Below are 12,301 nucleotides of genomic sequence, written 5' to 3' on the forward strand. Positions count from 1 at the left end.
GCAGTTGAACATCACGTTCCTTCTCAAAGGATCCTAAAACATTTTACAAACGCTTTCAACATATGGCCAAGTGTAAAATAGCACCATAAAAAAAGAAGATCGTGTTTGCAGTCTTCCCCCTGATTTTTGCAACCAGCTCATGTGGTCTGGTGGTTGGTGCCCTCTCCTTGGATGCCAAGAGGGGACCAGGGCTGCGCTTCTGCAAAGGATTTTTGACTTGCTGCCGAAGACCACCGCACGCAAGTTCAGCTCTGCCACACTGCTGAGCATTGATAATCCATGGCTTATGAGGGCTTTGAGCGGCTCAAATCCATGGCTTATGAGGTCTCAGGCAGAACCCAACCCTATTACACCAAAACCAAAGAGCATCGGCACCGACAGCAACAACAGGCTGATAGACCCATAAGAGGAGCCACTTCTCGCACTACAAATGCGGACCTGCTTTCCCGGCACCGCCACCCAGGACCAGTCTGATGGCACGTCAGTGACGCTGCCCACAGTCGTGCAAGTGGCACTGCCCACAGTCGTGCACAGCTCAAAGGACACCAGTAATTTAAGTCGTAATCCAGCCAAATGTGCATGTGCTCACCCCAGGGACCGCTCTTGTCTGCAGAGCAAGCACACAGACTTATGATCTCCTCAGGGATGGATTTCTGCAGGAAAATGTGGAAAATGTGGAATATAATTGCTCGGTGTGCAGTTTACCATGTCCGCCAAAGTAAACATTCCCAGCTTTCCAGAAGATCTTTAACAGTTGCCAGCTGTCAAACCCTGTGTTTTATATCTCATCTAACACATGACAGTTACAGTAGCACGGAGCCCCAGGCACCATGTAGAGACATTACTTCTGTGCTGGGTTTGCAAAAAATTTTTTAAAAAATTAAAAGAAAAATTTTTAAAAAGACACCTTTGGATTCGACACTTTTTGCTGGGATCTGGGATTCTCCTTGAAGGTCCCACACATAAATATTGGCTTATCTTGTAAGATCAGACAAGTGTACTCTCATATAGTCTCCTAAAGCCTTTCCTTAACTCATGTTTAAGTCATTACTAGAGGAAGACATGCTCACAGGCACAAACTCTTGTATTTTTCTCCTTAATTAAGAGGCACAAGATGGAGTTGATTCACCCTAAATGGGCAGAATAAAGTGATATCTACACACAAATAATTTATTCAGCCTCCTGCCTTCCCAGCCCCAGAAACAGGGGCTTAGATAACACCAGACACTAAATTCAGCTCACCGTGTGCTCAGCTTTCACAAATAAATTACAAATAAAGAAGCCTTATTGACCTAATCCTGCCTTTTTGTCACATTTGGCCCCAAAGTAACTCTCCTCTTAGGCAGTTCAAGCATTCCAATGTTTTGCATTGTCTTCTAAGAGGAGCATCTTTGCAAGCTCCAACCGCATGGCACGGCAACTGGGATTTGCTGAATTTAAATTTATGACCCTCATGCAATAATTAAAATAAGCGGGTATAAGTCTGGCATGCTGAGAAGACGCAGCAAAACAGCTGTTAGTTATAAACTTTAAAAAAAATAAAAGGATGTTTTATGAGCCTCATCAGAAACATTCTTCACTCTTTCATATAGACAGGAATAAAATTTACACATTAGGCATTCCCTATTGTGATTTAATCTCTGCCCCACACAATGCACTTTTGATCTTGAAACTGCAAATGCAAACTTTAATAGAGTTGGCGGATTGAAACGTCGTATGAAATAAATGGCAGAGAATGAAGACTCTCCGCACGCCACTCCCATAAAAACACGGGGCTTCTCAAACCCACATTCGTGCTGAAGGCCAACGCACAAATCTTCCCATTTCTCCCAGCCTAGCACAGCTTTCACATCGCCAGCAAATGAGCCACTGCCTGGGCCATTAGCAAAACGTTCCCAAATTAATGTTGCTAACTCAAGTGCATCTCAGCTGGGCGAGGAGCCTGGATTCCTCATGGGAAGCTGCTGCCAACGTCCCTGCAGAAAGGATGAAGGTGGCCCCGGGCTTTCGTGGCATGTCAGCCAGGATGGGGCACGGTGCCCTCTTCCAATTGCGTGGGTGTTTTGGGGTGTCCCAGTGCAATGTTGCTTATTGGCAGGGAAGGAACCCAGAGGGTCCCCAGGCTGGATGAGCCAGGAATGGTGGTGAGGAGGAACCACAGTCTGCCAGGTCCCCAAGCAAGAGGTGACACCAGAGACAGCACCGGAGACAGGGCACACACCTCCCTGAGCATCCTCTCGCGCCCATGGCCACGCTGCCCATCGCACTGCAACGAGGATGTAACTGTTAGAAACCAGTCGGGCGCAGCTAGAAATCAGGATTATCTGGAGCCGTCATGATTAATAGCAGTGCAGATTTGGACGGGAAATTAAAGCTGGTGCCTCAGGGCTGAAGCACATCCCTATCTATTAAAAACCAGAGTGGAAGAAAGAAAAAAAAAAAAAAAAAAAGATGTGGGAGTAAAATTATCTCCCACTTTCTCCCACTGCAGGTCCCTGAAGGAGGTTTCTTTGCCTCGTGGCTTGTGATCAGATGAAAATTTTTGTGCAAGGCTCACAGAAATCTGTCCAGCTTATGTCAACTTTCGTATTTGTAGCCTTGCATTCTCACGGTTGTATACAATGCCTTTGCACAGGTCTAACAGAATAAGACACATTTAAATAACGTTGGAAAAATCAGTGCTGATCACCCCCAGTCCCTGTAAAACACTGACTGCAAGGAATCAGTTGTCAGAATGGAAAGTCCGCGTAAGAGCAAAACTGCATTTTATAGAAACATCTCATTTGTGACCTCTCACGGTGATGTATTAGAGCAATGGCCTTTCCTGCACAAGTTTGCCATAAGCCGCTAAACATCGCATGATATTTATTCATCGTGGGTTCTGTAAGTGAAGGAAAAATGTGCATCTTTTACCTTGAACACTTCCATTGGAAGAGGAAAATTTGCTGCATCATTAAGGGATTTTTCCAGAGCGCATTTCCACTCAGATATAGTCTTCAGAGAATAGATATCTAAAATGATGACAACAGAAGAAAACAACAAAACCAAGAGGTGACTGTTTGGGGATCAAACATTTTTGAAAGACTTAAGTTCCTATGTCATAAAAATGGATAGTACAAGCGAAATGAAGAGTGTGCATATTCCAAGCTGTACAGCGTGGATAAATTCAACACAAAAGCAACTAGCAGGGGCACATTTGAAGAAGATTGTATTTTATATCCTGGAGTAAAACCCATTTTCTGCTGAAAAAATGAGAATCATACTATCTCGTTACTCGAAAATAACAAAAACTCTCCTTTGATTTTCAGTTCTCAAAAAACCTGATGTTTTCCAGTTTGAGGAGCCTCAGATCTTCAGCCAGTATTAGTTACATTTGAACAAAGGCAGAAATAACTTTACTAAGGCTTCTGTTCATCGGAAAGTCTTTTTTTTATTATTTTTTATTGCAGGGCTGGGGTTTTATTGCGGTGGCCGGGGGTAGGTGTGGGAAGGAACATTTCAGCTAGATCTCTACCCAGACTCGTTTATCGGTACCACTCTCAAACCAGACTATCGCACCAATTCAGACTCACACTTATGAATTTTCATCATTATACTTTTAGGCAACATCTTTGTGCACATTCACATTGCTTTCATAGAGCTTCTTTAAACAGGTTTAATATTATTAAATCATTAGATTAACAAGCCCTTTATGGTTCAGTGCAGTGAAATGCCTATGAATCATCAAAGGAAACAATGTAGGAAACAATACTATGATGAAGAACATTATATTGGATTTACTTCTGCCCTAGAAAACATATTGTTATCCTGCACATAACAAGTTATTGCAGCACATTCATATCAAGGTCTTAAAGAGACAAGATAGGTAGATAGATTGTAACAATTATTAAAATGGAAATGAACATTTACTCAATAATAAACTTGAACCTTGATACGGAGTGAACAGCGTGAAGCTTTTCTTTTGTCAGTTTGGCTTCACACACTTGCATCACAGTTCAATTTGGCCCAATTTGCATTTAAATTCTGTACATCTAATAACCATATATATTTACTAGCTAGCAAAGATCTACTGCTGTATCTCACAATTCTGAAGGAGGAAATAAAAAGTATGTATAAAAAAAAGGAATTGGCAAGCACTGTTTTCACCTAGCACTGACGGTACAAGAGAATTTTATGCTCTGATCTCAACAGATTTAAGACCTTATCAAAATAGGATTTGCAGAATCACTCACTGGAAGTGGATGTATTTATACTTCCACTATATCAAACCTCGCTACTTCAGAACAGACATCAAGGATATGCATATGAATTTAAACACACTTAAAGGGAAATGTTAACCTTTCAGGGCTGTATTTTGAATTCCTCAACTCTCTGGTTATTAATGGGAATACACATTTCAAGTCTTTGTTTACCGCACGTGCAGCAGTCACAAGTGTTAAGAAGTGCATTTCTTTATCTAATTGATCATTATTTTATAGCTCTGTCGCTCCAGTTCTCCCTTACTTGCAGAAGCTCTGATCGGCTTGAAGCGCAGGGAGGGAAACGACTCACCTTGTTTCTTCCTTTTTGGCTTAAAGATGCCAAACAGGGAAATACTCAATACAAGATGATTTTGCCCGAAGCTGCAGCCAGCCTGTTGTTTCAACTTACAAAAAGTCTGACTTTTGGAAAACCCTGCTGGATGCTCCCCTCCTCACCAGACAGAACAAGCTGAAAACAGACCCTCGTTTTCTATCGTGATGGCAGTGAAGCATAGGAAAGAAGAAGAAAGTGGCATTTTGGGCAACTTCGCCCAAAATCAGTGAAAACAAGCAACAACTTCTTTGGGCAGTGTCAACAAACTTCGAGAGATAAAGACAACTCCAGTGGTTTCAGGAACCAGCACGCAGTATCACATGCACATTTAATCAGTGGCAGCTAGCTTATGCTGGCAAGTATATGGGCACTAAATCGCACGGTTAAAAGAGCATAAAGCATTTTGTTTAAGTGATAGGGTTGCAGGTAATTGAACAAAGTGTACTGTGTCAATTTGTATTTAGGTTAACAAGGAGTGAGCAATTAAAATGACTGCCAATTTGTCTTTAAATAGAAAGTAATATAAAATGAGACGATCTCTTCCTGCACAAGCAGTCGAGGCAAGACCATCAGGGGCTCCGAGTCAAGCAGCCTGTGCCAATTTGCACTAGCAAGGAGGTTTATTTTGGATTCAGATATACATCTGAGGGGGAAACACGCTACAACCCCTTTGCTTCAGTTAAAAGGGCTCGCAAGACATACAAGTTGCCATTTGGAGAAGACAGCCAGGATGCTATTTCCTAAGGACCCTCTTGCACATTCTTGTACATTAAGTGGGTGCTAGGATGTGGATGGCTTCAGAGAAGAGACCCAAAATACTGTCGACGTTTGGATCCATGGAATCTCCTTTACATGAGATGCTCCGCATCTTGAACAACTGACCTCAAACTGCTCTGCAAGGTGAAACCCAACTTGGCAGGTCCCAGAGGTGGATCAACACAGAAAAATCACAGCCCAGACACAAAGGGAAATAAAGCTGAAGGAGCACATGCAACATCCAAGTCACGGGTAGGCAAAGCCCTGTCACAGCCTGCAGAACTGATGTGTAACTGAACATCCTCATTTGATAGCAATTGAATACGCAGCCTGATTTGGGAGGAGCTGCGCGTCCTCAGCATCTCTTCAGAGGAGATTCATAACAGCTTTGACATACAGTCTAAGGCTGTTCCTGTTATCAATCAAGGAGTCACCTCAACGGGCTTCAGATGTTCAAGTTAGACAACCAGGTCTGTGTTTGTTGCTTTCAACCACCCTGAGTGGAAAAAATAGGTTTATGAAGATGTCATTTCATTTGACCTATGTTAGACATGTCTTAGGCATCCCCTTTTCTCCACCGATCATACAGAGAAAGCAATAGCTCACGCTGAACTGTCTTTTTGATGCCTAGACTACGGCAGGTGAATTTAATCCCTGATGTGTAAAAAGCCAACATACTGCCCACAGACTGTCTCTCTTTCCTAAGAAGGTCCATACTTGGTCTTTCACACAACAAAGGTCTTTCTAGTCCAAATCCTATTTACTATAAAAGTCACTAGGAAGGATGTAAGCAGGCAGGGATGGGTCCCTGGCACACTCCTGGCCAGGGTCCTTCGGAAATTGCATCCTTTGACAGTTTGTGCTTTAGCAGCTTCATCCCTGAGTTTCTTTAGAGCTCTCTGCTGCCAGCGTCTCATCCTGACGACTCACTACTGCTTGCCTGCCTGCTTGCTCACAGATTTCTTTTGCAGACTCTTTACTTTGAAACAGATCCCCTAAGAGCAGCCACTTGGCTTTTTCCCTCTTCTTCCTCGGGGTTAATGTGACACCACAACTGTCTCATATGCTTTATTCATCCATTGTGCTTTATGAACATGTTGATGTTAGGTGGACATCAAATGGCCGATATAGTCCACTATGTCAGAAGTGGAACAACCAGCATTCCCGCCTCCAGAAACTCATCGGATTCCCAATTCTGACTGGCTGCTCCCTGCAGTGCAGAGCCTGACAACTGGGTAGACCAGAAGGGGGGATCAAAGAAAGAACCTTGGGGGCAACGTTCAAGAGAGGACTTGTGAGAAAATGGAAGAGTTCAGACCCAAAGGGTCTTTTCTCAGCAAACTCCTATGAGACACAGCTTTAGGAGATGTAAAATAACGACCACCTATTTAAGTCAATGGCAGTCAGGAAGATGATCTGGGGCACTGAATTCATTAATAACAATGTTCACTAAAAAGTGAATGACCAGAGAAACGCCAAGGAGACGAAACAGGTATCAGATGAAGACAGGCAAGAACAAGAGAAAAAGATTTTAAAAGCAGTTAAACCAAGGAGAGGGGAGAAGAAACATAAACAACTTCAGCCAATAAGGAATCCAATAACAAGTTTAGAAACAAGAGAACTGAAAAAATGAAAAGGGAAAAAAAAGGCGCAGGGGGGAATCCATAGAGAAGGAAGCACAACTGGATAAAAGGAGGAAAGAATAGAAAGAGAATGGAATAAACGAAGAGGAAGCACAAATCTCGTTTGGGCCATTTCTGTATTGATTCGCCAAACCTATACAGGCCAAGAGGGTTCAAAGACGGTCAATGAAAAAGTGTTTCTCTGTAACACAAATACTCTGTAAAATAACAGAGTGAGTAATAGTCATGCTTTCCAGCATTCACATCTAATTTAGAAGTGATGAGGAATATCGATTCCTACCTATCAGTGAAGAAAAACACATGCTTCCAAAAAGCATTCAAGACCCCCAGTTAGACCCAAGACTCAAACTTGTGAACACAACAATTGCATGTATCGGGGTAACGTCTCTGAATCAGGTACGATGGACAGAAGCACATCAGAAATACCTACCCAAAGGAGGGCTACCTTTCTGCTTTCATTTGACACTCATGGAAAAACTTCACCCACAGCACGAGGAAAATGAGGCACAGACTTGGACAAGTCATCGACCCATACAGGAAAGGTGGAATAGGTCTGCTGGGCCAAACCCTATGCATTAACCAAGAAAGCACCTCATCTCTCAAAGGGAACAGTGGTCTCCAGGCATCCAACTTGGAGGTGTAAAGAGCTAGCAAATATGGGCCCTGCTCCACAAGACCCGGCAAACAGCTTTGTGGCCCCAAGTATTTATGAAAAATATAGATGCTGCACACTTTCTGCCCCAAAGCAGACCATGCATGCAACAGTCTACGCTGTCATGTTTAACCAGATCCCTAACTCCGAGACAAGTCAAGTCAACCAACTTGACTCAACCAACTTGGCCAACTCAAGTCAGACCAACGCAGAGCCAAACATTCTGAGTAGAGAGAAACCCAATTGCCCAGAAACTTCCACAACGTTTTGACTAATATTATTGGCGCGGTGGAGAAAATTCACCCTCCCAGTCATCCCTCACTGTAATGGAGTATAGCATGGATGGAAGAACATCTCCAAAGCCAGCCCCAGAACCTGCCAGTGAATGCCTCTGCAAGTGTTTCTCCAGGAGGCTTCAAGCAGCCCTGAGCCCCTGCTGTGTGCTGTGGTCCCTAGCCCATACCCTGCTTGCTAAACCTTAGTAATCCTTCGTTTTCCCCCACGCTCAGCCTTGCACTCCTTCTTGCCCTGCTGGTTTGATCCTGCTTCTTTTGCCAAACCCACTCCCACTGTTTGGACTCTGATTCCATCTAACCCCTGAACTCTACTCTTGCCCAGCCTCCAGGCCCAGCTTGCTTGTGCCTGACTCTTCTGCCTGGCTCCTGTCCCTTGAACTTCTCCCGCCCCTGGATTTGTGACTTCCAGTTTCTGACCTCAGACTGGCTTAACTGCAGTTCCTATCTCCCTCCTTCCAAGCTGGTTTGAACACTAAACTCAACTCTAGAGAGCTTCTTCTCCACGTCACAATCTCCTGATGTTGAATCTGGTCTGACATACTTGCAAAGACTTCACACCCGTGGAGAAAACACAGGACAAAATCTGTGGTCTTTTAAATCTGAAAGACCCATCTACCCTTACTCAAAAGAGTATTTTCTTAGCTTCTAGGAACAGACACCCATACCCCCTCGATGGGCCGGTTGACATGGACAGGCAGACAAACCCAGCACCCTCAACAGACTTTCTGACTGATTATACGCAAGGCAGGTCTCAGTTGGCAGACGTACAGCAATGTTACAGCAGAATATGAAAGACCTGTGTTAGAGAGATCATGAGGGTCCCAAAACACTTTTTCCAGCCCCGGGAAATGTCATGGAGGTCTACTGCTACCCAAGAGAAATGTATGTGGCCACGGAAACACAAACGGGAAAGAGGTGTTTGGTTGAGGGGAAAGCAAATGGAGCCTAGTCTATGCCGAGAGGTGTCACCTAGGACTTGATTTGGACAGCAGAAGACTGGCTCCCAGTGAGGCCTCGACCAGGATGCCTACAGTACGGCCAGGAAGACCTGGCCACTAAAACGCCACTGAAGAAGGAAGACCTGGCCACTGGGGACGCAGGCACATCCTTGGACCATCCCCATCAGCTCTGCCTTTTGCTGGAACAATGCACAAAGCTGCTTTTATTGGACACTGCTTCCTTCCAGGAGTGAGCTAAGCTAAACTGAATTTATTGAATAAATTTAATACAGTTTACCCTGACCCATTTTGAACCCAAATTAGATGGCTTTCACATGCCATCTGTGTTACAGCTAGAAACTACTGTAAAAGCAATGTGAATGCTGGGTAAGAAGAAATGGGCTGCACGAGTATCTCAAAACATCAGTAAACGCCACAAAGGGAGATAGTATTTTTAGGAGGCTCTTTACCTGCAGGTGGGTCCATTCTGTATTTATTCTCTTGACACCAACCGACTGGTCGAAGTCTGCAATCCAAGTAAAACAACCACTGGTCATAGGATTCAGTCTCCTCCAATCCCACATAGCGAAGGCGTAATCTTCCTCCAACATTTTCAACCACACTAACTATCCAGTACTGAAAGGGATTCTGGGAATCCTGCAGCTCTATTAAGGAATCAACTGTAATGAGGTCTACAGGGTTTTTTCCTCGCAGAGGCTGTTTGAATAGAAGCAAAACTCCTTATTTTAAACTTTATTTGAAGACTTCTCAAGGAAACAGATGACAGCAGAAGATTATTTTTGTTTTTCACACCATCATCCAAGCGATCAGCAAACAGTCTGTTCTTCTTCTATTTTACCCAATGTCTTCCAAGTGCAAATTCAGAAGTAAAACAGAAAACAACAGTTGTGCTAATTTCTCAACCGACATCATCAACAACAACAAAAAAAGAATAATAAAAGGTGGAACAGCTCATAAGGCACATCCACTTAGGATGTTCCTGAACAACTCAAAGCCCAGTTACATGGGAGGATTTCAAACCAAATTCTCATTGATTGCAGCTGATAAGAACCAATCACAGGACTGGACACTGGCATTTGTCTAAAAGGCGACTACTTTGGGCATGACCCTAAAATTGCCCTCTGTGCACCGATCTTTCCCACCGAAAGTTTTATCCCACTCCTACTGGCATGTAGAGCAAATTATTCCCCCCTGCCATGGATGCAAGAGTCTATGGTGGTTACTCCAAAGCCCAAAGCCAATGGCAGGCTCCCATCAGCTTAAGTGGCCTTGGGATCAAAGCCTGAGGCACACAAGATTTGCTGGATCAAGTCACCAGGCCCAAGAAACCCCAGTAAATGAGGTTATTTGCTCACATACAGCATTTTCTGTGATCCCAGTTTTGCAACCATTTACACATCTGCTTAACTTTACATCTGCAAAGCTGCCAACCGCAGGCATTAAAAAACCATGAGATGCTTTGCAGAACGATACCTTAGGGGCTCAGTGTTTTTGTTTTGTGATTGTGAGCATCTCTGTGTTGTCAAGCTTTCTTCCACTAACGTAACAATTAGATTTCTTCTTTTTTTTTTTTTTTAAATGCAATTCCAATTCTTAGAAATGTCTAGATTCCAGGGCTTTAAGAGCAGCACTAAAACACACCCCAGGAGTTGGGAGCATTGGTCCCCAAAGGAGATGCTAAGCACAGGCAAATTATATAAAAAACAAGGACTTTTTTTTTCCTGTGTGTTTGTCCCACTTCTACTTAATTAAACAATATAAACCTTTCATAATATTTTTTTTAATATTAATTCTGTAAATCTGAGTAAGTCCAGGATGGTTCTTTCTAGGGGTGGCTAGAAAAAAAAAGAGAGGAAAAAGCCTTATTTTTCAAAAAAGTTCTCTTTCATATTGAATTTTGAAAATATTCAAAATTTTGAAATGCAACCCATTTTGACTACATCTCTCTTAAGCCAAAAATGCAGGCAACAGAATGAGAATTTGGTAAAAAATGTAATTAAAATTAACTATAACCTTATCACATGTACAGTTTTAACCAGCTCTACAATTAATATATATTTCTCAGAGCAATATATTTGCCATGATAAGCCACTCCTCTATTGTATAAGCTACAAGCACCTGTATAATCTCTTCAAATATTATTTCATGGCAAAATGCGGTGTCAGAATTTAATAATAGAATAGAAATCGGCTTTAATGGTTTTTTTCCCTCTCATACAACTGCTTCATTGCAACAAAACATTCTTTAATATGAAACGATGGTGTAATGATTTAACTTATTATAATAAATCCCTGGCTGTACACAAGCGAATATTGCTTCTCTGATTTGTGTGCTAAATTTTAAGCCAATGGGTTGTCACTTACCCCTGACAACTGAATGGCTAAGATTTGTAATTGGCTTGCATGAAATATTAACATTTACCATAATGCAAGAACTCTTTATATGCATAGCTAGCATGTTAAAAAAAAAAAAAAAAAAAAGAAAAACAACCAGTATCACTGCATATTGATTTAACAGCATAACAACAATCTGCAGCACTCACAAACAGCAAATCTGTCGACAGGGGGTTACATATATTGCACGACACGGACAGCACTAAGCACATATATTGCATAAAACACCAGAAACGGGTCAGAAACTGTTTCAAGCCAATGCACTGTTTTCTCTCTCTGCATTTCTGCCTGGGGCTGCCTCTTTTCTCTGCCTGCTGAAAGGGAATGGAGAGGTTTGTGATGGCATTGGCATACATGCACCTCGAATACTGTGTTCAGTTTTGGGCCCCTCACTACAAGAAGGACATTGAGGTGCTGGAGCGTGTCCAGAGAAGAGCAACTAAGCTGGTGAAGGGTCTAGAGAACAAGTCTTATGAGGAGCGTCTGAGGGAACTGGGGTTGTTTAGCCTGGAGAAGAGGAGGCTGAGGGGAGACCTCATCGCGCTCTACAACTACCTGAAAGGAGGTTGTAGCGAGGTGGGGGTTGGTCTCTTCTCCCAAGTAACAAGCGATAGGACGAGAGGAAATGGCCTCAAGTTGCGCCAAGGGAGGTTTAGATTGGACATTAGGAAAAACTTCTTTACTGAAAGAGTGGTCAGGCCTTGGCACAGGCTGCCCAGGGAAGTGGTGGAGTCACCATCCCTGGAAGTATTTAAAAGAGAAAGGGAATGGAGAGGTTTGCGATGGCATTGGCATACACCAGAGATGGGTGTTGGACACCACCGGCTTTTCGCATATGCCACCTGGAGTGGTCCAGGAACAGGGATGCAGCAGGCCTGAGGATGTGCGTTATTTTGGGCGTGCAAGGGATGTTCGGCCAACAGATTTGGGGGGGATCCCTGATGGTACGCTATTAATTCTCCCTGTCAGGCAGCTCGTACTGCACAGGCACGTGGAAAAAGGATGCAGCTGTGGCAGGTGGGAGTGA

At 43.3% G+C, this 12,301-nt stretch overlaps 1 protein-coding gene across 1 annotated transcript in view; it reads right to left on the reverse strand.

Annotated features, from left to right (window-relative positions):
- The window catches only part of LOC104084199 (scm-like with four MBT domains protein 2), a gene marked incomplete at its 5' end in the record, with an annotated part of 58,862 nt that overhangs the window by 45,547 nt on the left and 1,014 nt on the right, over nucleotides 1–12,301 (reverse strand). The window contains 2 exons of the mRNA XM_009587942.1: nucleotides 2,914–3,011; nucleotides 9,331–9,577. Coding sequence (XP_009586237.1) covers nucleotides 2,914–3,011; nucleotides 9,331–9,577 — 345 coding nt within the window. The remainder of the gene's footprint in view (nucleotides 1–2,913; nucleotides 3,012–9,330; nucleotides 9,578–12,301) is intronic.

This window comes from Fulmarus glacialis, unplaced genomic scaffold (genome assembly GCF_000690835.1).
Source record: "Fulmarus glacialis isolate BGI_N327 unplaced genomic scaffold, ASM69083v1 scaffold11711, whole genome shotgun sequence".
In the NCBI taxonomy this organism is placed as follows: domain Eukaryota; kingdom Metazoa; phylum Chordata; class Aves; order Procellariiformes; family Procellariidae; genus Fulmarus; species Fulmarus glacialis.